Source organism: Xyrauchen texanus, chromosome 36 (assembly GCF_025860055.1).
Source record: "Xyrauchen texanus isolate HMW12.3.18 chromosome 36, RBS_HiC_50CHRs, whole genome shotgun sequence".
Taxonomy (NCBI): domain Eukaryota; kingdom Metazoa; phylum Chordata; class Actinopteri; order Cypriniformes; family Catostomidae; genus Xyrauchen; species Xyrauchen texanus.
Window position 1 is genome coordinate 20,253,589 of NC_068311.1, and position 26,785 is coordinate 20,280,373.

Below are 26,785 nucleotides of genomic sequence, written 5' to 3' on the forward strand. Positions count from 1 at the left end.
TGCAATATTCAACTGGATTTTCAAAAAATAAGTGTAGTAGTTTTTGCAAACCTTGTTCACTTACAAAAATTGTTTTAGTAAAACAGGTAAACAATGTTTTTTTATGCTACTATGTATCATTGTATATAAAATATAAATATGAAAGTGCATATCAATGAAAATGATTAGATCTCATTCTCTCTTGTGTTCATTTAGTGCAAAACTGTAGCGAAACACTGTAGACAAACTTTATAAATTTTAAATAGATTTTTATTTAATGCCTTTAAAATATTGAATCTACTTGGCTACAATGGCTGTTTGCATGAAATCATGACTTTTATGATTTTTTAAAAATCGCTTTTGAGCCATTTCAGAACAAATACATAATTATCAAGAAAAATATAAAAATGAAAAATCTTTTTGAAGCCATACCACCCAGCCCTAATTGCACTTTCACTCTCAACTACCTCCACAGTGTGATAGGTAGTTTCAAACAGGTGTTAAATGTGTTTTTTTTTCCACATAAATCCCTTTATTCTTTGCCTCTTTTTATCTCCTGAGAAAGACCCTGTAATCCAGTATTTCAAACTTAGCATAAACTGAAAATGGATCTTTAAGAAATAGTTCAAATTCATTGCTTTCAATTTAATTGGGGTAATTGTGACCGGCCATCTTTTACATAGAAAATGAAAAAAGTTCTGCACACTACATCTGTGGTCACATTAAAGGAATTGTTCACCTAAAAATGTAAATTCTCTCATCATTTACTTGTGCTCAACAGAAAGAAAGTAATACACATCTGGGATGGTATAAGGGTGAGTAAATTATGAGAGAATTTTCATTTTGGGATGAACTAGTCCTTTAGTGAATTGCTTAAAGTGCTCTTTGAACATTAACGCTAAAGGAGGCAGCAGAGAGACTGTTGTAATATTTTCTTTCTTTCCTTGTGAGACAATTTTCTTAGAATTTCCCTAAAGAACTGTGCCAAAAATTTATATTAATGTCTTAATTAAACGTCTATGACTCAGGTCTAGAATGATTAAATAAACTTGAAAAATAATTGTTGTTCCTCTTTCAGTGGTAATCAGCTGGTTAAGGTGAACTTGGATTGCTTTAATGAGTAATTACATTTAATTTGTTTGGATATCTGCCAGTAAAGAGGTGCTGTACCTGTGTCACAAGGTTTGTGACATCATATATGTTTTCCTGTGCAGCTGTATTTACAAACATTCCACTTGGCAGACAATTAACCTTTAATTTCCACATTTGTATGTATATAGAAGAGGGGATTTTTTGTGGTAAATTATCAACCAAGTCATCATTTGACATTCTTGGTAACTTTTCAAAATATGATGCAAAGGACATTTAGTATACAAACACTGACCTTATATATTATTTTGACACTTAGGCCACAAATTTAATCCATGATTTATAAATGCTTTTTGATTATATAGCACAATTATATAACAGTAACAAACAAGCACCTCAACAAGCATTTATTAAAGAAATATAGCACAAACACGCCTTTAAAGCAATATATATATATATATATATATATATATATATATATATATATATATAAAATACGTTTGTTAGGTTTCAAATGTATATATACAGGGGAATTGACTTCATACATCCACTAAAAATTACCTTTGGACTAGTTGATTAAAATTAATTGTATAAACGGCTCAGAAGTTAGTTCTGAGCTGAAGCATAATTTATTTGCGGATTCCATTTGGTATAATATTCAGTTTTTAATGCGATGTAACTTAAGTATCCAAAAGCGTCCAAATTATATTTGGGGCCTCTGTAGGTCAAAACAGGTTTGCCCAGAAAATGTTTTATAGGCTGTAGGTCTCTGTTTTGTTTAGTTCACAGTAATGTCTTACTCTTGTTCATGTATCATAGCCATGAAAGTATGCAAAATTCAACATGAAAGTCCCCACATCTCCATGCAGCACAAACTGGTCAGTTGGCATTTTATAGATATGTTGACTCTCCTAAACATGTGAACTTGCAATATCTTCTTAAAATACCATTCCCCCAATAGTTATTATATCAGCTCTAAATGCAACTAGAATGAAAAATAAATATTAATTGTCATCTGTGTCTTTCACAACTGATTTAGAAAATAACCTCAGCATAAAATTCCAGATCACAAAGCGTTTCTCTAATGTGTGTATAAATCTGTATAAATGTGTGTAAAACTCATCAGGTTCACATATTTGTACAGTCAAATATCCTGTTCTGGATTGAATTTTATTAAAGAGCAAAAGACTACATATGTAATACAATGAAATTACAGTGTGAACAATGTAGTCATAGCATCTAAAGAGTTAAATGCATTCCTTCAAGAACTCACAACTAGCTTTGTTTAGTTAAAACCAACAACACATGTCAAAACTCATTATTAGAGCAAATTCCTAGTGTAAAAGGTCTTGTAAGCAGCATGCAGGGGTGGAAACCATGCCAAAAATGACTTGTGGTCTTTCTCATAGATATTGCTGCACAGTAGTGTAAAAACTGGGCTTCAAAACTGTTATAGCAACTTCCACTGGGCAAAGTTTCTCTTTTGAAGTTTAAGTATTTGTTTTTGATGCCATGATTTTGTGCATGATTGCCAGAAACTGCAGTTGATTTTTTGTTTGTGTGCTTGTTCTTCTTCTGTCAGTTATTTTCTTGAAGAATTCTATCAGGTCTCAGATCATCAAACATGCCTATTTTTTGAATTCTGTAAAACATTTTTTTCACGTGCTCTAATAAAAACAATTTAGTCTTTTAGGTACCATAACTTAAAATGTAGGGTTAGAATAACTGCCTATGATTGACCTTGTTGAGTTAACTCAGTTATCTAAGTTTTTGATGGCTGAACTTGTGATAGGTTATTGAACTTAGAAAAACCATTCGAGTGAAATAAAAATATAAGTCAAGAGAACTACGCACATCACGTTCACTTATTCACATTCCCAGCATGCAATGCATCATTAATAAATTATGGTAATTGTAGTGTTGGTGTCATACTTTTATTAAAAAAAAACTCTGTTTGCTGCTTTATTAATGCTGTTTGTTGTTGTGCTTGTTGTCACTTTCAGTTATTTGTCATGTAACAATACAAAGCTCATATTTCTACTCAAACATGATTGTTTCTTTAAGTGTCTTATGTGGTGAAAAATTTGAATCCTACCATATATGAAGTCTTTTTGTCAGTTTGGGAATGCATCTTTATCTTGAAACAAGCTAGCAGTGTCTCCACACAAAATGCTTGTCCATACATGCCATTTCATACATTTGTATGTAAGTTTTAAGAAACATGATAGTGTGCATCTTTCTACTAACCACAGCAGCTTGATCATATCTCTGCTCATAATTCACCTTAGAATTTTGTAATCTTAGTCATGCCTGACACTGTTTTGGTTATGTTTTTAAAAAGATAATGATTCAGATCAGTTAATATAGCAAAATTTCTGACTTCGCTGCCAACAAATTGGCCTAATTTCTCCAGTAGACTATGTGGCCTTTGAAGCAACTTAAAGGAACAGTCCCAGTTCAATACAAGTTAAGCTCAATAGACAGATTGAATTGAAAAAATTACAAAAAGTGGTTGCAGTTGTTTAAATCTTAATTTTTTACAGTCATTTTAAGGTTTTAGGGTTTGTTGGCATTACATTGTCAAGGCAATGATGTTGTAAAATTGGCTAAACTTTTACACAGAAAAGGTGAGTAAGGGATTTTATCAAACTAAAATCATGTCAACACACATATTGTTTATGTCTTGTGGCTAAAATTTTGAAACAGGGAGTATTTTAATGTTTACAGATCGGCCCCATTCACTTCCATTGTAAGTGCCTCACTGTAACCCAGATTTTTTCTTTCTTTTTTTTTTTTCTTTAGAAAAGCGGGGCAAGTCAAAATGATTTTTTGTGGTGATCAATACTATGCCAAAAATGCTGTCGATTGAGTTTAACTTGTACTGAACCTGGAATATACCTTTAACAGAAATAGCTGCCAAGCTTATTTATGTTACTAAACTGCAATATTAAAGGATTTACAGGTGTAATGTAGATTACTGTGAAAGAAATTAGTATCTTTAAATTTTAACCATGACAACATCATCCTACACCAGGGCTCAGGGGTGGGCTGGCCATCGGGCGCACCGGACGTTTTTCCGATGGGCTCCTGGGTAATTTGGGCCAGCCCGTTTCTGCGCAAGTACCAGCCCATCCTACAGGCAATATAGGCGGCCACCCTAGGCTCCAACATGCCCATGCGGACCACACTACAGAGAAAATATTCTATAAACTCTTTAAGGTAAAACCAGTATAAAGACTTTTATTTTGTAAAATGAAATGACTTTAATTATGAAATTACTTATGCATAATAGCACTTTTCCATATATGTGCAATAACGTCGTACCTCACATGGATATCATTATTTGACATACAAATCACAATAATGGTGACAACCAAAGTCAACATTAAGTATAAGATGAGCTCTGAATAATCACAAAATGACAAATAACTGCAAGTTACAACAAACACAATAACAGCAGCGTGAATAAAATCAGCAAACAGTAAAGCTATGAGCTGAACACAGTCATTTGTATTCTTTATTCATACCACAAGGAGCTGAAGTGTGGCTTGCTGAATAATGCTCATGCCTGATAAAATGCAGAAAATAAGTCATGAAAAATAGTACTTTGTGGATATTTGAGTCTTTGAGGCTTGCTTTGTTTAATGGATAGCAGAAACAGTGCTTGTCAAAGCATAGGGCTTTTCACTTTTTCTTAAGAATAATCTGGGAAAGGAATTCAAACACTGCAGATATAAAGATGAATAAAATATCTGCAAAGATCTACACTTTAAGAGGTATGTTTATTGATTTATTTTTACATATATTTATATTTATAAATGTGCATATTCTGGCAGTCTTTGTTTTCATTTTTTTTTTCAATAAACATTTACACATACAGTAGTTATTACATTTTACATTTACATTTATGCATTTGGCAGACGCTTTTATCCAAAGTGACTTACAGTGCACTTAGTAAAGGGACAATCCCCCCCGGAACAACCTGGAGTTAAGTGCCTTGCTCAAGTACACAATGATAGTGGCTGTGGGGATCGAACCAGCGACCTTCTAATTAACTTAGTTATGTGGGTCATGAAATTACAGTGTCCTGCTGTATGAGACTTTCTTCATCTAACTATTTTAAACAACATTTTATTATCTTGTACAGCTATACGTTTTAAAGTTATGACAGTTTTTGCACTGGTGAGGGCCGTTGTCATTACTAGCGGTCAATAGAAATGTCTTTTTTTTTTACACAAAAAATTTGAAATTGACCTGGGAAATGAAATCAATGAGCCGGTCTGTTATGGGCCAGGTTTGGTGGACCGGTCTGGGCTGGAAAGTCCAGGGCAACTTTTTAGTCTCAGTCTGTGCCAGGTCTAGTCATCTGGCGGGCCAAATCCGGCCAATCATCTTTGTCTGGATTTTTTGATAAAATTGCCTCGCCACCAGAGTGCAAAACTCAGCGTTTGCAGGCACCAGCCTCAGCAATCAATGGTGAGTTTAACCAGAGACTATTTAGCAGAGATGGGCCACTTCTATTAAAATGAATGGGAGAAATTGGAACACCCAACCAAGAAGCTCTAGCACCCAAAGGTCAATGGATGTAGGATGGAAGTCCCTCTTTACAGGAAAAGTGCCAATCACCTTTTAGATACAGACATCACCTGTCAATCATCTCGAGAACGTGCATGCGCATTAGATATACAAGCTGGAAAATTGCTTTTATAAGGTAATCTGAGGTAAAGAAGCACAATTTATGATGCCAGCATTGTTTAATGCTTATTTGAAATATGTTCTTTGAATGTTTTGTCAATGATTACCTACTCTCTCTCTCTCTCTCTCTCTCTCTCTCTCTCTCTCTCTCTCTCTCTCTCTCTCTCTCTCTCTCTCTCTCTCTTTCAAAAATGTAATTTAATTTAAATGCATACTTAAGTAAACATCACATTTCTGTATGACCATTGTTTTCATATGTAGGATGATGTTGTGAAGAGTGCTTTAGCAGATCTAAATGTTTCTCCTTGCTTTTCATAATTTGAAAACAATAGCACTAAAATACTAAAATGATTATTATTATTATGTTGTTGTTGTTGTTGTTATTTTAAAATAAAGTTAATCAAAAGTGATTTGTTAGTTAAGAGTATGTCATGTTTATTTTTCAGCCAGATAATATGAAGGAATTTATGGCCAGACCTTAAACAATTATAATTTAATATACACCCAGTGACTATTTTAATATGAATAAATGTACAGTATTAAAGATGTTTTAAGTAACATGTTACTTGCAATGAAAGTGCTAGCAAAGATGAATACTGAAAAATGTTTGGCCCCCGTAAAGTTTTCATCTGGATAATTTGACCCCGCATGAAAGTAGTTGAAGAGCCCAGTCCCACACCACCATCGCGATATTTCACATAAACAACAGGCAACAGCAGAGACAGCGGGCCAGTGAACGGTCGATATGTGAAAGACTTTGGCGCCATCAAGTGTTTCAAATAGCGTTCTAAACGCCACCAGTTGGATTCTTTTTCCCCAAAGCTGTTTGTTAATTTATGCAAAGGAAGAAAATACTCCATGTTCCCCTCACTGTAGTTTTATAAAGTGTAATCATGTTATGAACAAATAAACAAGCACATGCATATGATCTGTGCATACAAAACGAGCGCCATTGGTGTGTGTAGTGGGCGTAGTTGTAATCACGGACTGTTGCACAAAGCGTCTATTATTATGCAGTTGCAGCAGTAGATAGTGCTGATCGAACACAGATGATCTCGCAACTTTAAAAAACTGAATTCAATGTCGAGACTCGTGAAGGTTTATTTTTCATGCGTTTTTTTATTTCAGTGCTCTGGACTTGGGCTAAATTTTGGTATGCTGTCAATATATCGTGATAAATAAAAAATACTTCAAATGGGTTCGACGAGCTCCACCCTGTTAAAAATCCCAAACGTCGAGGAGTTGATGCAAGAAACGGGCTGTGAGTAACATGGTTCACACAGATGTGTTTTAGTACTGACTTATTAGGCGCACCATTTCATATCTATTTTTGTTGTCATGTTTGTTTGTTGGTTACATTTACATTTTAAGGTAATTTTGATGAAAATATCCAAATTGGGGTAGCGGGCTGTACATATTATATCAGGCACACTGTAGACTGACAGAAGCAGGTGCTGTTAGTTAATGATACTACTGCAAGCTAATATTGTTTTAATAAATACTAGAATGGCTACCCAAACTTAAATTGTTTATTAAAAATACGACAAGGGGTTAAAGAATAAAGCATAGCTACATTCATGGATTTATCCCAATTTATGGAGGGATACTGACTCCGTTGTCAATTAAATTAGTATATGGTCCATTGCATATTGATGAATTAATTTGGTGTTTGTTGAGTCATCATGCTACAGGCCCATACTGCAGCTTCATATGTTTGATCTCTCTCTTTCAGTCTCCTCTGCACACATTATTCGTCTGTATGATCGCTTCAAAGCTCTGGATAAAGAAGGAAGAGGTCATCTCTGGTGAGACTGATGTTAAGATGCCTTGTGTCATTGGTTCTACATATTGAAAATTAGTTTATTTGATATGAAATTAAAATGTAGACTCTACTCACATACTTTGTGTAGCAAAAACCTAAATTAATTGAGTTAACCCAACTTAAATGTGAGCTGTGTGATTAAGTCTATTGAACCTTGCAGCTTGTTGCTAGTTATCAACAAACACATTAACATATTGCATATTTCATCACCTAACCAATAAGGCCCAGGTATACTTAAAATTTTTGAGTGGATTGGCTCAGGCCTGGTTGACCGCGTTGCCTTTGAGAGTATACTCTACTGACCGTGAGTGAATGCAAAAACGTTTGGCCCACTACAACTTCTTTGTGATACTCTTTTAGTGCATGCACATGCGTCAGCGATGCACACAGATGAGGCCTGATTCGTTGGTCAAGAAAATCTAGTCGGCACGCGGTCAAGCTGCGCGGCTGTGCTAGTGACGCAATTTGCATCACACATACTGTGAGCAGAGTGATCCGCAATGCAGAAACCTAAAATATACTTTGGCCTTTAGCTCCAAAAAAAATTAAACATGACAGACACAACTCTAAATCCTAACATAACAGAACATTAAACACCAACATGTCTCTTACTTGTTTCAGTTTGTGTAGAAACTAGGGATGTCAGAATTGACGCGTTAAATAATGCAATTAATTAAAAAAGTTTAAAGCGTTAATATTTCTTAACTGAGTTTAACACATTTACCATTAATACATCATAAACACTGGTGTGAAGGGCGGCACCTTTGTAACGTGTCCACCCAGAGTCATTACACTGGCGCACATGCCACAAACAGACACACAACAGCACCAGAGCCCTTCTTCCAATCAGAACCTACAAGCTTGGCATAAACAGCACTATTTGATGTACAAAACAAGCCCAGATGGGACTTTTAATAGAAATCAAGTACTTTTCAGCCTATTATGTAAAGCACATTTTAATTACCACAGAAACAGAATGAGACATGTTTGTCAGCAATCGCTTTTCATAGTGAGTTCAAAGCAACGCTTGACTCTGGCATTGACTCTCTTTTGCAAATCATGAATGCACCTTCATGATTGCTGTAACAAAGTCTGCACAGCCACAGTCTACCGGCAGATTAATATTGTGGAGGATGAGAGTTAAGAGATTTAATGCCCATTACAATGAATATGCAACCTGTTGGGACTAGTTCTTTTAATTAGTCAAACTCCCACTTAGACTTTGGGAAATGTTTAATGTTCCTTGAATTGGTGCTATTTTACTGCATTTTTATCTTTATACTGTGGAAGGCTTTGTTTTGAAAAGGTTAATGAAACATTATATTGTTACATATTGTTTTCTTTCCTAAGATGGAAATAAATGAATTTTGACAAGAATAGAAATACATAGTGTCAAATTTCAGCACTTCACTATTCTGTGATTAATCCTGATTAATCTCAATTAAAAAGTTTAATCGACTGACAGCACTAGTTGAAACACATCAAAATAACACTACATTTTAAAATCTACTCTCCCAATCCAGTCCCATGCAAAGCATGTTGGGAACTGGAAATCCTCTGCCCAGTTTCAGCAATAATGTTGCAATAAATATTATTGGCGTAGTCCCAGCACAATTGGATTAAGTTAAAATAGATGGATTGTACACAATGAAATTAATCAAATGAACACAGCTTCATTTAAAAAAAAAAATTAATTGAGCAAGCATTAAAAAGTTTAGTGAACACCATCTGTTACAAGTCTGAATACACTTGGACTTTCATATCACTTTTTGATGATTGTTGAGTCACTTTGACTTTATGCAGAATAATTATGTTCTCATCTCAAACATAAATGTATTAAGTGGATTTAAGTGTACTGGTTTAGTATTTTCAATAGAGCTGCTTTCCCTTTTTTTTCAGTGCATGTTTATGTCTCCTTTTTAATTTTTTTATTTATCTGTCTCATGCTCACAAAGTCCTCAAGATTTTGGAGCCATAAAGGAGTTGGCAATGAATCCCATAGGAGACAGAATAATCAGTGCCTTCTTTTCCCCAGGGTAAGTGAATCTTGGCATTAACTACTAAGCATTTTATTACAAATGAGTGAAAATAATTGACATTCAAATTGAAATCTTGAAGACTGATCTACAAGTCCATGTGTCTTAAAAAAATTCTATTGCATTTACCAATAATAATTGTCTTGTAGTCATGAGTAATGTTATCACTTTCAGGAAGGAAACGGTGGATTTCCACACTTTTGTAAGGATCCTGGCCCATTTCCGACCTGTTGACAAAGATAGACCCAAAGAGCCCAATTCTCCGGAACCCGTCAACAGCAGGAGCAACAAACTCAAATGTATGATTGTAAAATTGCTATATTGTGAATATTGTTATATAGATGATATAGCTATCCCCTAAATAACAAAACGGATGATGTTATAAAAGGGATAATGTACAGTCAGCTGGGAATTATTGCAAAAAAAAAAAAAAACATGGTTTATTTTATGTTGAGGTTGATTGTGCAATATTGACCAACTCACTGTACACAATATCCTGCATATAATATCATGGCTACTTGCCAAATAAAAATAAATGTTGGTCATAAAATATATTTGAGGTGAAATTATGTTATGTGAGAAAAAAAGAATCTGCAGATTGATGCATGAAACTAGCTCAGCTATGTAGGAAATTAATTGTAGGATAACAGTAAATTATAGTTATATATGTGTGCATGTGTATATATATATATATTAGGGCTGTCAATCGATTACAAATTTTAATTGAAATATGCAATTAATCGCATATACAAATATTTGCTGAGAAAGCCCCTCATATAACAATAATTCAATATATAATGATGAAATAATTATACATAGTTATCTTTAAATATAAAAAAAAATTATATATCATTTTTTTTATATCAAATAAAAAGTATTCAGATAATTAAAATGCATTACATTCTTGTGGCAGAAGAGTTAATCATTAATAAGACAATACAAAAAGCAGCTTTAGAATACAATGTATTGTTTACTACCATATTATTGAACAGTTCACAGCAATCCATTTCACAAGTGAATTTGTCAATCAGTTTGAGATTTATTATGAGGGCTTGTTTAAGGACCCGTCAATTTACACCTGCGTCAAACAGATGCTTGTATAGCGTCTCTGGTGTGTTGTGTCATAATCATAAAATGTTTAGGTCACTGTGTCAAGTTAAATATAGTTTAATACTTAGAACACAACTTGAGATCTCTTAGTTCGAATTTGCACTCCAAGTGTTTTGAACGCAAAAACGTAACGCACTGCCTGCTGAAGGGTTGTTTTGGTCACTGTTTAAACTGCGTGTTGCCCGTACAGCTGAAGTTTCACTTACTGCCCTCTGGAGTAAACAGGTGGTACTACAAGCTTGCATTTCTCAGGAATCTTCCTTATTACGGTCCGCGGGCATTGCGATTAATTGCGTTTAAATTTTTTATAAAATGAATTGCACTGAATTAACACATTAAATCGAGAGCCCTAAAATATATATATATATATATATATATATATATATGTGTATATATGTATATACATGCATGCATACATGCATACTGGCGGCCAAAAGTTTCGAGTAATGTATAGATTTAGCTGTTTTGGAAGGAAATTGGTACTTTAATTCACCAAAGGGGCATTCAACTAATTACAAAGTATAGTCAGGACATTACTGATGTAAAAATCAGCACCATCATATGCAGTAAACTGACATGTTTTAAGATCAATATTAGGTCAGAAATGGCAAAAAAGAAACAACTTTCTCCAGAAACTCATCAGTCAATCATTGTTTTGAGGAATGAAGGCTATACAATGCTTGAAATTTCCCAAAAACTGAAGATGTCATACAAAGGTGTACACTACAGTCTTGAAGACAAAGGACAACTGGCTCTAACAAGGACAGAAAGAGATGTGGAAGACCAGATGTGCAACTAAACAAGAGGATAAGTACATCAGAGTCTCTAGTTTGAGAAATAGACGCCTCACATGTGCTCAGCTGACAGCTTCATTGAATTCTACATGCTCAACACCAGTTCCATGTACAACAGTAAAGAGAAGACTCAGGGGTGCAGGCCTTATGGGAAGAATTGCAAAAAAAAAGAAAAGGTTAGAGTGGGCAAAGCAACACAGACTTTGTACAACAGATATTTGGAAAAGAGTGTTATGGATCTTAATCCCATTGAGCTTTTGTGGGATCAGCAAGACTGAAAGGTGCGTGAGAAGTGCCTGACAAGACAGACACATCTATGGCAAGTGCTACAGGAAGTGTGGGGTGAAATGTCACCTGAGTATCTGGACAAAACTTTGAAGCTCAAAAAGCATATAAAGGCAGCATTAAAGTAGTCTACATGACTCCACTGGTTAAATCTATGTCTTCTGAAGCAATATGATAAGTGTGGATGAGAAACAGATCAATATTTAACCCTGTTGAGTTGCATTTTATGGACCTACAGAGCTGAAATATTCTTCTTCAAATCTTTATTTGTGTTCAGCAGAAAAAAAGTCCTACACATCTGGGATGGCATTAGGGTGAGGTATGTTATTTTGTCAATTCTACCATTTTCTTCATATTTGGCAGGTTTCTATGTGGCTATAGTGTTCTCTTTACTGTCATAGATAAAACTGATGTTTGGCATGTACTGTTCATTGAAGCTGTGAGTTAAGGACCTTTAAGGGGTCTGCTTCTAAACTAGAGACTTGTGTACTTGTCGTTTTTTTGATATGCATATGGGTTTCCCACTTCTATCTCTCCTGGTCAGAACCAGTTTGCTTTTATTTTACTTTCAAATCAATAGTGCATGGAATAGCCTTCATCTGTCAAAAGAACAATAGACTGATACATTTTTAGAGAAATTTGTTTCTTTTTGGCCATTTTTTAAACCAAAAATTTACTTTTAAGTGTAGAGGGACATGCAGGAAATGCACATGTATTCAATACTTCAGCAATTAAAAAAAGAAACTGTATTGCGATGTTTAAATGTCATTAAATAGTACAACCCTTTTTAACTGTTCTAATAATAAGAGAAGTTTCTTGAGTACCAAATTGGCACATTACAATAATTTCTCAAGGATTAGGTGTGACAGTATTTTTCTGTCATCATAATAATTATTTTCAACATTGCTAATGTTTTTGGCAGGAGTTTGTAGTAGTGATTCCAAACTTTTGAAATTAGTGTGTGTGTGTGTGTGTGTGTATGAGTATTTTCTTCTTATGTTGGCTGAGTCATTCCTTTAAATGTCTCCGTTTTATTCCTGTAGTTGCGTTTCAGTTGTATGACCAGGACAAGGATGGCAAGATTTCCAGAGATGAGCTTTTAAAGGTCAGTACTATCTAGAATGTTTATTCATAAAGTGAAATATAGCCACATTGTTTCATTTAGTTCATTGTTGTATTCTTTTTTTTTTTTTTTTCATATTTGTATTGTTTGTCATGTATTTTTGTTAGTGTCTACATGATTGTGCATAAGAGAAAAATTCCAAAGATTGTCCAGCATGTCTGGTTCTCACTACATGAGTTGTACTGTTCAAAATGAATGACAGCTGAGAGTGATTGACAGGTTCTCCGGGCAATGCTGGAGATGCAGGTGACGGAGGAGCAGCTACTGAGCATAGCAGACCGCACAATACAAGAAGCGGATCTTGACCGGGATGATGCCATATCTTTTGAGGAGTTTCGTAAGGTACAGCCCAATATTCTGTGACCATAGTTCTTGCTAAAAGAACTTTTGTTTATAAACAATAATTATTTTTGCTGTCCCATTTGGTGCCGCTAGAGGCACAAAAATTACACACTTCACATTTATTATCACTGGAATGTGACTGCTAGTCATTGTGTTTCAACCTGTTGATTTGTTTTGAATTATGTATTGTACTAGTCTCTGGAGAAGGTCAACATTGACCAAAAGATGAGCATTCGCTTCTTGCGCTAGAGCATCATGGGAAAGCTTCTGCACCAACCTCGTTATTTCCATCTGTTTCATCTCCAAGCCTGAGGAAATACAAGGAATATCCAATACTCAAGGGACAGTATGATGGATTTTGTTTGATAAACAGGATTTTAATGCACTTGGAATCTCTGCAATGCACTGTGATTGCAACAGCATACTAACAAATACATTACATGTTTGCATTCTGTGTCTTAAGGAAATATTAACTGTACTGAATTGCACAGATTTTTTATTATTCATTCTGTTATATTCCAATTATAAACAACAGTGTATCTGCATGGCAGGGGAAAGAGAGAGTGATGTGAGTGAATTCAAATCTCCTCACTATTTTCATCAAATAGTTCATGACAATTTACAGCATTACAATGTCATAAAACTACCTATGTGGAAAATGGGATTTGTGTTGTGGTGACAGAAACATACTGTTTCATGCTTAACTTTTTGAAGGTTTAAGTGTATACACTTTGTTCTCAGTATAGTTTCTAACATCTCTGTGGCATGAGACTTTCCAGAATTCATGTCTTTTGAACTATGTAACCGTATCCTAAATTTTGGAATGTTGTTTTTTTTTTTTTTTAATGCAATTTTGACCACAAGCTTAATGAGAAAGGCTAATTTATTGCACTTATGCATGCTTTTCTTCACATTTGTATTAAATGCTACTGAATGTTACCGAAAATATCCAAAGTATTGTTTTGTACTATCTAATTTCTTTGTGTAAAATATTTTAACAGGGAAAAAATGAATGACTGCACTGTTAAATTCAGAAAAGTGAACTGGAAAGTAAAAAGAATATTCTGGGTTCAATACAAGTTAAGGTCAGTTGACAGCATTTGTGGCATAATGTTGATTACCTCCTTTTTCTTTAAAAAAAAAAAAGCAAAAATTGAGGTTACAGTGAGATTGATAATGGAAGTGAATTTTTGGAGGATTTAAAGGCAGAAATCAGAAGCTTTTAATTTTGTGAAAGCTTTTACATAAATATGTTAAACTTATGTATTATTTGAGCTGCAACATTTATTTTTTAAAGTTGTTTTAGGGTTTGTTGACATTACATTGTCACCACAAAGAAGTTGTAAAATTGCATATACATTTACACAAAAGTTTAGTAACCAATTTGATCACACTAAAATCATGTCGTTTTTGTCTTGTAGCTATACTTTTGAAACATTTACAAATTGGCCACATTCACATCTATTGAAAGTGCCTCACTGGAATCCAGATTTTATTTTAGGAGAGGCAAGTCAAAATATTTGTCACAAATGCTGTCGATTGAGCTTAACTTGTATTGAACCCGAAATTGCCTTTTAAGCAGGCTTTTACTGTGGCCGCTAGGTGGCGTTAATTACATGTTTAACACACACGTGACCTGGCTGACACTAGAGTGGTTTTCTTTGGAAAGAGGCCCAGTGGTTGGAAGTATTATACTCATTTAATTCATCAAGGTATTGGACATAAAATAGATTTGTACAGCATCAGATAGTTAGTCATCAAAGTTATTAATCTGTCCTTATTGTGCTTTACTCCTGGGAATACTGGCCAACAGCAACCAGTAACAGGAAAAGGCAGTGCCTAAAAACAGAAACACAAATAAAGAGATTTGTATAAATACTTATATGTACATATTTTAAAAAGACTGAACTCATAGTTCACATAAACTGCATTTTTGTTTTTCTAATAAAATATTTGTACTTCAGTGCAATTAAATTCAACATTTCAGTTGAAGTATGTAGATCTACAATAGCAGTGATGTTCACATTTTGCAGTACCTGCAGCTGTGATGGTCATGGTTAAGCGGTAGAGAAGGACATCTGTGGTCCCCCCTTTAATATGGACAGGAAGACCATTGTCCTCCTGTAAGTGTAGATAAAGCATTCAAATTATTTTTGTATTTGACCTTTATTCAAATTTTAATTAACCTTTAAGCATGCATGGGCCCGCTGGCATATAATTATCAAAATATTAACTACAGTCTTGACCAACACAAAATATATATTGTTTCAAAGCTAAGAAGCTGTACTTTACAATGCATGTAGGCATTATGACCATAACTGAAAAAATGCTTTGAAATGTATTAATATTTTTTGCACTGCACAGTTTATTTTAATCGGTAAAACATCAAACTGATCAAATAGCCATGTGTCATATGTTGGTGGAAAGCTCTCAAAGAGAATACAACCAGCCTATTTGTTTACTCACAAAGTATATTTTATTGACATACAAGTTACAGAACATGTAAACAGATGTTGCATATATGCAGCGGTTTTGCCCATAACTTCATGTAACATAAACTGACCATATAATATCACATGCCATTACTTAGTGGAGGTGATAATCTTTAAAATGGGTCCACACAACAAGTAACTGAATGCATAGATCATTAGATAATCCATACGAAGCACAATATGCACACAGAACATAATGTGCTCTCTGGCTAAAAACACAGCTTCCCTGGTTCAGATGACTCCATCAGTAATGATGTAGTACATTGTCCAGCATCATGGAACACTAAACCAATTATTATTCAGATCGCTGCAACCAGAGATGAAAGTAATTCAAATATGGGCTGAGAGGATCGTTCACTCTAATTACATATGGCGACCAGGAGATGGCACCAATTACATGACACAGACTCTATGATGGCTCAAATGACACAGAGTGGAACTGAATGAGATCTTGTTACTCATGCTTGCATGCTTTGGAGAAAGAGCATCCCTTTAATCATTGATGTGTAATTAGTTCTTATTTACAAATATTATGTTTTATTTGTTTTGAGAGGCTTTTGGACACTTGGAGATGTTTTTGAACACTATGACATATAATAAATGTAAAAATTTTACTCAGTTCTCAATCTCAGCAGTTTTTCTGAGCTACCTTATTTACACCTTGAGAAATATGTCAAATAAAAAAAATAAGGAAATAAAAAGTAAATTAATTAATTTGAAAGTAAAATTTTTATTAGGCTGAGAGACTCAGAAGAAAGGTTTTCTTTAAATTGATATATATTACCATTTTGATTTATATATATAAACATTCTAGAATGTGCCAATACAGTTTATGAGTGTATTTTGCCATTATCTCACTGAAATGTACTTACCAGAAAAACCTTCTGTCTCTCCGGCACCTTGTTTTTCATTTGCCGGGCTGTTGTGCTAAAAGCCTGTGAGGCTACCCGGGGAAGACTCTGGATAGAATTAAAGAGAAATATAAAGACAATAGTCTAATATTTGTACCTCAGCACACTTTCATCAGACTTTAACCATGTATAGGAAGTGCCTCCATTTATCCTGTGTGTTAGACAGTTCCATAAAACCAGATATTAAAAAAGAACGAAGTCATACTTTTACAATTAAACATTTGGATTCACTGCAGAACTAAGCAACTTCTCAATATATTTTATTTATCTTTTTTCTATAATCACTTTTCATTCATATATTCATTTGTACAAGGCTTTTTAGGCATTTGTGAAAAGAAGATCCTTCACAGGACACATTTATACAACAAACTAAACTAAATTATTATTATATTTATAGATCTAGAAAGTCACCTACATATATTGTGTCTTCTATTATTAAACAAGTGAACAGAATTGAACATGCTATGGTTCCCAAGGTCAAATAATCTGGAACATTTGGGTTGTTATTTTAGCCAATTGTGTTTTACCAGCAGAGTGTAATGCAGAAAGTGGGTTGTGCAGAGAAGATATGTGTGTGTTTGTCTGCATGTACATACACATCCTAAATGTGTGACAGTGACATGACCTCCTTAGAGAAGTATCTGTTTCATATGTGGAAACATGTATAGCAGACATCTTGATCCCATTTCAAGCATTTAAGTGAAAAAAAAAATAAAAATATGTTTGCTCATAAAGCAACTGTTACTGTATCAGCTGACCACTGCATGACTATTTTTTTGGAAAGTTCATTTGAGGCTATCAGCCTTACAACCACAATGTTTTTCAACTTTAATGCAACACAATTCAAAATATGTCTATGAAAGACACTACCATATAATGACTAGGTTTACCAAGCAATGCATGCACTACTATGGTCAGACTATCGTTCTGTGAAATAGTTCCTGTTTCAAAAGTGTTTATTCATGTTCAGGGATCTACAGCTGTTATGTTGCTAAATATGGAAGAATGTAGAAGAACAGCAATGTACTTACCAGTAAATATCTCATGACCAACGCTCCTCTCTTCTCAGCCTGTTGATACTCATCTAGTCAGGGCCCTTACAAGGACACACATATTGCAGAGCTTTTGATTTGGAGCCAAGTATGGTCAGGTGGGGGAAAACAACTTGGAAATTAAAACAAGCTGATTCAGGTTATACTAAACTGAACAATAATAGTAGCTGTAGTAGTAAAACTTGACATTTACTTTTCATCTATTTAAAGCATAATATGCCAAATAATGCTCATGTTTTGTCTGAAGTATCCAAAGGTCTGTGAGAGATTTTCAGAAGGAATGATATTCACCAGTGTCATTTTATATATTAATATGCTTATAAGAATGGAGAAATGTTTGAACATGTATTATACTGTGCTTATGCTCATAAATAGGCAATTGTGTTTTCTCTCTCAGCTGACTCTGTCTCAAGGCTGAGATGCACGTGTGTGTGTGTGTGTGTGTTAGAGAAGCACAAGCTGAGTTTCTTGGTGCTGATAAATCCAGGGTCATGGGTTCTCCCAGCAACACCAACAGGTATGGGAGGGTCAGGCAGAGATGCAGATGGAAAACAAGCTCTCTCTCATTGTTTTTCTATTTTTATGAAAATACCAATCTGTATTCAAGTCTAAGGTTTGCTACCTTATAGGGCTAAAAATGATAGTGTGATATGAAGGGCTAGGTAACAGACTGATTCTGCTGTATTACTCAGTTTTCTGCATCAAAGAAAAACATAATTTACAAGAGAAACAGAACTAGCTGTCATTAATTTCAGATAAGTAAATAGGTAAAAATGTTAAAGTAATAGGCAGAGGCTTAATACAGGTAAAGCCCTCCCAAAGATGTCTGGAAGGTCCAGGGATATGACTGATACAGAGGACTTAATTGATAAATGACAGTTAGTACCATTCAGAGAAATCGATCTCATGAAAAATTGACAACAGTTCGAAAAGCTTTTCGAATGTTAACATTTTCTAACTCTTTCCGACCTAGAGTATATTTCAATAAAGAAACGGTCTAAATCCTAAATTATTCAGTCAAATGATGGAAGGCAGTAAAAGGTTTAAAATTAACCGCCAACAGCTATTAAATATTTCAAGCAAGCACTCAGGGGTGGATGGATTTCAGAACTCAGTTCACATTTTATTTGACATGGAATCAATTTGCCAAAAAGTACATTTCTACATCATGAAAGAAACAAAAAATAAACTACGCACTAAAAATTGCTTCCACTAATAATAAAAAAAAGGACATTGTAAAAGGCCAGCTATACTTCACGATTTAGATGATGGTCAAGAGAAAACGAAAAAGATCTTTAAAAGTGATCTGTGGTTCTTTATACTTCCAATTTCCCAAGGAAGCGAAGATTAAGAATCTTCAGTTGCTCATCCAACTCCATTCTAACAATGCCATCTTCACCATCAATACTGAGCAGGACACCAGTGGCCTCTCTGTCCTCTCCCAGAATCACTTTCACCTGAGGAGCACATTCACATTTTCATTAAAGGGACATTATGCAAAATCCACTTTTTCCATTTTAACATAATTATGTGTCCCCAATACAACCACAAAATATGGTAAAAGAACATCCCCTTGTTTCTTTCCTTTCGCCATCAATAAAAACAGCATCTCCTAACTAGCTGTTCTGGTTTGCAGCGCCTTATGATGTCAAAAGGGGAGAGGTACCACCCAGCGAGCAGCACACAGTCCGCCATATTTATCACTTTGCTAGAGCCGCTTGTGCTAGCTCGGACAGCTTCATCAAAAATGGTCAACACAAGGCTGCATTTGCTTCAAAGCTAAGGATCAAGAATGGATCGATACAAACACTCCGTGACCCAACTTCAGATTTGCAAGTCGTAAGTTTTGCAATTTATACTTTAATATTTGCAATTTGGCTTTATGAATTTTCTTGTTTTCACGATGCATGAAAAACACTTGTTTTGAAAACATTGTGCTTTGTGTAACGTAGCAACTAGTCTGTAACTCCCTTATTCCTTAACAATGAAACTGTAGCTCTGTTTCTGTTACGATATAAAATGATTGGCGTCCTCCAGTCCAGCTTGAGTGGTCATGCAATTAAGATTTTCTGTGTAATAAAACTGGTCATAATTTCAAAAATGATTATGAAACTATTCTCGACAACTATAGCTGTTTTTCATATTTCAAAACACAACCTTTGTTATGCACAATACTGTAAGATGATTGACTTGGTGTGTTCTCAGTGTTATTTATAATTTAACTAAGTTCTCCTGCATTGTTGTCACCAGGGTATCCATGACATCAGCAAGAAAGACACAGCCCACTTCCAGAAAGGGGTGTGGGGAGCAGCCGCTCCTTCGCATTTAAAGTGATGGACACTAAAACAGCCCATTTGGAACAGGTCTACAAAAAAGGGGTATAAAGGCATGGTAGAATAAATGATCTGGGAGGTATTTTGAGCTGAAACTTTCTGAAACACATTCTGGGAACACCGGAGACTTATATTAGAGTGTAAAAAGGGGCATACTGTGTCCTCTTTAAACAGAAGCTTTTATCCTTAGTGTCACAATATGATAAGATTACAGTAATGAGCAATGTGTCTTTACACACTGAATGCAAAACTGCAGCATGATGCAGAACAATCAAAGACAATTAGAATACATTTTATGTTTAATTAAATGAATAGTTAAAAGCTTTTTGACCAATGAAGAGTCCACAATAGAAAGAGCTACAGGGCATGCGGCCACAGAGACAGAAACCAAGCAAAATGTTTTCCAATCAACATTGCGGTTGGTTCGTAAAAAAACTGATTTAGCTTTTAATCAAAACAGTTGCAAAGCCGTTGTCGCTTGCATGCCAGATTCAAATGGCTGAAGGGGAAGATTTTCAGTGACATACATTTTAGTCCAATCCTGAAATAATGCCATTTCCTGGGTTTAAAAGGCTTGGAATATGGTGCATGGGAGATATGGACAAATTTGATGGTGCTTTTGGAGCGTGAAAATCAATCACGATTCCCTACATCCTTCTGTTCCACTGATGGAAAACACTCATTCTGGTTTGGAACTACTTGAAGGTGACCTATTTATTCTATTTTTTAAAAGTATATAACAATATATAAAGTATAACATATAATATAAAGTATGGGCTACAACAGCAGAAGACCAAGGCTCCACTTCTGTCAGCAAAGAACAGAAAGAACATCTCTTTTCAGACACCCAGTTCAGGTCTTGGAGTCTCCACTAATGAGCTGATGAGTTCAACCAGGTGTGTTTGATTAGGGAAATATCCAAAATGTGTAGTGTTGGGGTGCCTCCATGAACAGGGTGGAGAACCACTGTTCTAATGGCTACTTCAAGCATGATCAAGCCTTAAAAAGTCATTTCACATTGGTTTCATGACATGACAATGAGTTCACTGTTCCTCAGTGGCCTTTTCCAGTCACCGGATCTGAATCCAATATAAAATCTTTAGGATGTGGTAGAATGGGAGATAAACAGCATGAATGTGCAGCTGACAAATCTGCAGAAATTGCATGATGCAATAGTGTCAAAATACAGTAGACCAGAATCTCAAAGCAATGTTTTTTGAAATCCATGCTATGAAGAATTGAGGCTGTTTTGAGAGCAAAGGGAGGCCCTACTCCGTATTAGAAGTGTTAATAAAGTGCTCAGTGAGTGTATATTTCTGAAATACAGAAAGTATACAGAAAAAAAGTGCCTAGTGATAGTTAATTCAGATTTTTTTTCAATAGTGTAACTTGATTAATCAGCAAAACATGCTTCATCCAGTTCTCATTTTATGTATACAATATTTAGAACATTCTTGATTAAAATCACTTCGTAATTCATTATAAAGAGTGACATGAATCTGAAAGAAAAGACGTTCATGCTTTTCCAAGGCTTCTAATAGGAGGTGAAATTGTGCACCTGCTTATTTCTTCCTTCGGTTTGTCTCTCATTTGGGAACATATTAGTAGAGATTAGCCAACAAAAAGAACCAAAACAGAAATAGAAAATGAGTAGCATCAAAACTGAAAAAAACTGAATACAAATTAAGCATATGCAAAGGAAATTTAATTCATGAAATATATTTTTTCAGGTGGGAGTCATTGCTGCACTGTGGTGAATATTTGGCTTTATTGGTTCTTGCATGCTTGTAACCTTTCAGTTAATTAAAAAAAAAGGATTAACTGCACAAACTATTTTGCTTTAAGACGATGGTTCTGATAAGCATACTACAATACTTCTTTTAATAGTTTTGGAGTATATTCTATGTAGACTGTGCATAGTATGCACATTTACTGTATGCATAAATTGCCCAGATGACCTAATACATATGCTTAAATGTGCAGTGCAAATCAGAGCACATTGTAAGGAATTCTGCATTCCAAAATGCAATATGTCAGATATTTCCAGTGTGACAGATTAACCTGGAGGTATTATCGGTTGTGGTGACTCACTGGTGACTCATTCACCGCAAAATACCTTTTTATTCCCAATATAATAACTGGTTCCATTCATCCGATTAAACATGCAACATTAGGCCATGAGACAATGTAGCATATGACTGTTTGAAACATATATAGTTGCCTATTGCATACCGTTTCACACACTATTAGGCAACATACAGTACATACTGTGCAGTATGCAGTAGGCTAGAATTCACTTCTAAAAAAAAAGCCAAAGTTTTACCAATTCAAACTTGTCAGGTTTTGTCTAAGGAGTATTAAAGACTTATAAGAGGAGGAGAACTGTAATGACACTGTTCAGCTTCATACAATTCTGTACTTGGCTGAAAAGCACCAAAGTGATAATGACATAAGAAGCAGAAAGGGAGTACGCAATAATGTGCCAAATCGTTGCCAAAAATTACGAAATCAAGCAGGAATCTGATGATAAATATAAAGGCTGATTTATGGCTCTGCGTAAGGGCCAACATGTTGATTTGCATTTACATTTGTGTTGGTGTCTGCGTCCTTCTGTGAGCAGTACTGCCAAAATGCTAATTATACATGCATAAATGAACAAAACCAATTTAATTTGTGAATAATAATGTATTTATTCAATTATTGTAGCATTAAAATTTGTTCAAAATATGTGAACAAATTGAAATTGAAGAACATTTTTTATACAATAACCTGCATTGCTGATAGCAAATAAATTAGAAAAATACTGTATGCTTGCTCTTGATTCGCTTGAATAATAAATACATATTTTGGCATACTTCTGACATTCAGAGTTAAAAATAAATACAATTAATTAGTAACTACTCGCATGGTGAAGACTAAATGGGTGTCGTTTTATAGACTTTACAAAGCATACAGTGCATCCGGAAAGTATTCACAGCACTTCACTTTTTCCACATTTTTTTATGTTACAGCCTTATTTCAAAATAGATTAAATTAATTATTTTCCTCAAAATTCTACAAACAATACCCCATAATGACATTGTGAAAGACGTTTGTTTGAAATCTTTTCAAATTAAAAAAATAAATAAAATAAAAATATAAATCACATGTAATAAGTATTCACAGCCTTTGCTCAATACTTTGTTGAAACACCTTTGACACCAATTACAGCCTCAAGTCTTTTTGTGTATGATGCTACAAGCATGGCACATCTATTTTTGTGCAGTTTCTCCCATTCTTCTTTGCAGGACCTCTCAAGCTCCATCAGGTTGGATGGGGAGCGTCGGTGCACAGCCATTTTCAGATCTCTCCAGAGATGTTCAATCGGGTTCAAGTCTGGGCTCTTGCTGGGCCACTCAAGAACATTCACTGAGTTGTCCCGTAGCACCTCCTTTGTTATCTTGGCTGTGTGCTTGGGGTCGTTGTCCTGTTGGAAGATGAACATTTGCCTTTTGGCAAACTCCAGGCGGGCTGTCGTGTGCCTTTTACTGAGGAGTGGCTTCCGTCTGGCCACAGACCTGATTGGTGGAGTGCTGCAGAGATGGTTGTTCTTCTGGAAGGTTCTCCTCTCTCCAAAGAGAAACGCTTGAGCTCTGTCAGAGTGACCATCGGGTTCTTGGTCACCTCCCTGACTAAGGCCCTCCTCCCCTGATCGCTCGTTTTGGCCGGGTGGCCAGCTCTAGGAAGAGTCCTGATGGTTCCAAACTTCCATTTATGGATGAGGGAGGCCACTGTCACTTTATAACTGTCTGCTACCTCAAAACTGCTATGTGCATAGAACATTATCTCATAGTATGTTATGTTTACATTTTTAGAAACTGTCATCTTTTTGCACTACTGAGTACTGGTCGGCGCTGCACTGTCTATTGTCCTGTTCATTGTCAGTAATTTGTTGTACTGTCCTGTACTTTTTGCACATGTTTGCACGTGCACTTTATATAGGTATATATAGGTAGTTTATATAGGTATTTTATTTCGTTGTGTAGTCTCATGTGGTCCTATGTTGGTCCTTTGTTGTTTTTATGTAGCACCATGGTCCTGGAGGAACGTTGTCTCGTTTTGCTGTGTACTGTACTAACTGTATATGGTTGAAACGACAATAAAAACCACTTGACTTGACTTGACTGTGCTCATTGGGATCTTCAATGCTGCAGAAATGTTTCTGTACCCAGATCTGTGCCTCGATACAATCCTGTCTCGGAGGTCTACAGACAATTCTTTGGACTTCATGGCTTGGTTTGTGCTCTGACATGCACTGTTAACTGTGGGACCTTATATAGACAGGTGTGTGCCTTTCCAAATCATGTCCATTCAACTGAATTTACCACAGGTGGACTCCAATCAAATTGCAGAAACATCTAAAATTTTTTATTTTTTAATACATTTGCAAAGATTTCAAACAAACTTCTTTCATGTTGTCATTATGGGGTATTGTTTGTAGAATTTTGAGGAAAATAATGAATGTAATCAATTTTGGAATAAGGCTGTAACATAACAAAATGTGGAAAAAGTGAAGCGCTGTGAATACTTTCCGGATGCACTGTATATGCAATACAACTAACTCTTACCAGGTGCTTTTTAATGCTGTCAAATTAAAAGTGTTCCATTTCCATAACTTATTAAATAAAAACTTTAAGTATGATTACAGTACACAATTCTGTCAAATCATTGTGTAAATCTGAAAGTTCGAGAGTAGAATAAATGCATCATTTCACTAACATGTCAAATCAATATCAAGTAAAAGCATGACAAAAAAGATTTTAAGAGTTTATAAGCAGTAAACCGATATCTTTAGTCGCATTTTGCTTGTAACTTCATGAAACACAAGCGGAACATAAAAACAGAAAATATCCATAAATTGCTTTAATGGTCCAGAGTACAAATACAATGTAATATGATGCATAGATTTTAAAATAATCTTTGATCAACTACCTCAGATATTATTGTTATCATCCCGGGTGTGGTCTCTGGTTACAAAATGCACCACTCACAGCTGTTGTGGTCTGCATCGACGGATATGCAGTTACATTTTTGAAGAGGTGCACGTCAGGCTACATCGTAACCACCGTATTAGGTTCAACGCTGAAATAATCTAAGTTTCCCAGTCCCTTTAACCAATGAATTCCATGACTTGTCCAGTCATTTGTAATTACTCGAAAAAATTATTTTGTAAAATACTGCTAGAGAGATTGCACTCGCAAAGAGCCATTTCTAGCAGATAGCTGATATTTCCAGGTTTTCCATAACCGTGGGAACCCTGTTAATGTGAAACATTAAGATAAACAAGTGAGTCAGTCATGTGTTTACATAACTGTAGCAGTACCTTGTTGTTTTTGGTTGGCGTTACAGGCTCCAGGTGTTCACTTGAAATGCTAACCACTTTCTCAGTGGCTTGAAGGAACACAGAGCACATCCCCCCCTGTGTGAAATAAAAAAACAAATACAAAAAATCATGATGCAGAGGAATATTTAAAGATCAAAGTATAATATTTACACCACAACCTATCAATCAAGTCTAACAGTGAATGAATTAGCAAGATATGGTTGGACAAACGTCAGCATGTCCAAAGATCTAAAATAAGATATCGCTGCACATCATGACAGTAAAAGCAAATTTAAAACCAGTCCAGGGCATGCCTGTGCAACATAAAAAAATATGCAATATTCAAATCCAGTCCCATGTGCCTCTACTTGCAGTTTCTTGGAGAATAAGCAAGCTAGTCATGGCACATCTACTACCCAAAATTTCTGCATGCAACATACCATAATTTCCGGACTATAAGCCGCAACTTTTTTCCCACGCTTTGAACCTCGTGGCTTATACAATGACGCGGCTAATATATGGATTTTTCCCGCTTTCAAATTTTATAAAAAAATTAATAAAAAAAAAAACATTCTGTGATGTGCTCAGTTTTTTGGCGGCGTGAAGCTTTCATTAGACCAATTGAAATTGCCGAACGGGTTAAGGTCAAAACAACTTTTTTTGTTTACTGTTTAGATTAAATCGAGCACGCTCAAACTTCCCATCATTCTGATTACGGTAGTAATTTTGTCACCCTCACCATGGCAAAGACATGGAGAAATGCATATGATGCAGCTTTCAAGTTGAAGGCGATTGATCTGGCTGCTGCACGGGAGCTTGGTCTTAATGAGTTGATGATAAGACGTTGGAAACAGCAGCGTGAGGAATTGACTCAGTGCAAAAACACAACTAAATCTGAGGCTATTCAACTCCGACACCGAAGGAGATGACTTCAGTGGTTTCATGTGCACAAGAGGAGGAAGATAGTGACCAATGACTTTCTTGGTAGGCTACCGGTTACTGCAAATGTTTTATTACAAGCCGTGTGTGGCAGCGGGGGCGTGGTCAAGCGCCCGTCCGGGAGAGAAAAGCTGTAAGGGCGCTTACACCTGCGCTAAATTATGTCTAACACCGGTGTCTAATTTCAAGTGCCCTGCTTCACGTGTCCTTCTTGGGAAAACTGTCACACGGGCACCAGTGTGACAGTTTTCAGCAGGGCACTTGACGTTCCAGGTAAGGCTTTTAATGGCCACAGCAATGTTTACAATCAATTTTACAAAGTTTCTCAATTCTTCTATGCGCCAACACTAGACTGACGTGTGTCACTCTCTCAGCTCTGTGGCTGCTGCCTTTTTATGCCGCTCTCCCCATGCTTACTGAA

The 26,785-nt window shown here is 35.4% G+C and overlaps 3 protein-coding genes across 3 annotated transcripts in view; 1 reads left to right on the forward strand and 2 right to left on the reverse strand.

Annotated features, from left to right (window-relative positions):
- The first annotated feature begins 6,787 nt into the window (after positions 1 to 6,787).
- chp2 (calcineurin-like EF-hand protein 2) lies at positions 6,788 to 13,967 on the forward strand. The gene is made up of 7 exons (XM_052107223.1): positions 6,788 to 7,024; positions 7,496 to 7,568; positions 9,541 to 9,621; positions 9,796 to 9,920; positions 12,854 to 12,915; positions 13,153 to 13,275; positions 13,471 to 13,967. Exons 1-7 carry the CDS (start codon positions 6,958 to 6,960, stop codon positions 13,522 to 13,524), a joined length of 585 nt encoding a protein of 194 aa, XP_051963183.1. The 5' UTR covers positions 6,788 to 6,957; the 3' UTR covers positions 13,525 to 13,967.
- Positions 13,968 to 14,101: 134 nt separating this feature from the next.
- On the reverse strand, positions 14,102 to 17,856 carry LOC127629917 (cytochrome c oxidase subunit 7A2, mitochondrial-like). The gene is made up of 4 exons (XM_052107224.1): positions 17,710 to 17,856; positions 16,640 to 16,726; positions 15,312 to 15,396; positions 14,102 to 15,114 (listed from the first exon to the last, which is right to left on the reverse strand). The coding sequence occupies exons 1-4, from the start codon at positions 17,722 to 17,724 to the stop codon at positions 15,053 to 15,055; spliced, it is 249 nt and encodes an 82-aa protein (XP_051963184.1). The 5' UTR covers positions 17,725 to 17,856; the 3' UTR covers positions 14,102 to 15,052.
- Positions 17,857 to 18,830: 974 nt separating this feature from the next.
- Positions 18,831 to 26,785, reverse strand: part of LOC127629922 (transcription elongation factor SPT5) — a 41,882-nt gene continuing 33,927 nt past the window's right edge. Inside the window, exons 29-30 of the mRNA XM_052107236.1 lie at positions 25,426 to 25,521; positions 18,831 to 19,187 (exon numbers count right to left, since the gene is read on the reverse strand). Coding sequence (XP_051963196.1) covers positions 19,047 to 19,187; positions 25,426 to 25,521 — 237 coding nt within the window. The 3' untranslated portion in view covers positions 18,831 to 19,046. The remainder of the gene's footprint in view (positions 19,188 to 25,425; positions 25,522 to 26,785) is intronic.

What these genes read in the sequence shown, in the direction of transcription:
- LOC127629917 (XM_052107224.1), bottom strand. An exon ending in AGAGACAGAAGGTTTTTCTG is followed by an intron (nt 15,397 to 16,639) that starts GTAAGTACATTT and finishes CTACACTTACAG; the next exon opens with GAGGACAATGGTCTTCCTGT. An exon ending in CATGACCATCACAGCTGCAG is followed by an intron (nt 15,115 to 15,311) that starts GTACTGCAAAAT and finishes TTCTGTTTTTAG; the next exon opens with GCACTGCCTTTTCCTGTTAC.
- chp2 (XM_052107223.1), top strand. Translation starts at nt 6,958, where the DNA reads ATGGGTTCGACGAGCTCCACCCTGTTAAAAATCCCAAACGTCGAGGAG. An exon ending in AGTGCCTTCTTTTCCCCAGG is followed by an intron (nt 9,622 to 9,795) that starts GTAAGTGAATCT and finishes TATCACTTTCAG; the next exon opens with GAAGGAAACGGTGGATTTCC. An exon ending in CAGGAGCAACAAACTCAAAT is followed by an intron (nt 9,921 to 12,853) that starts GTATGATTGTAA and finishes TTATTCCTGTAG; the next exon opens with TTGCGTTTCAGTTGTATGAC.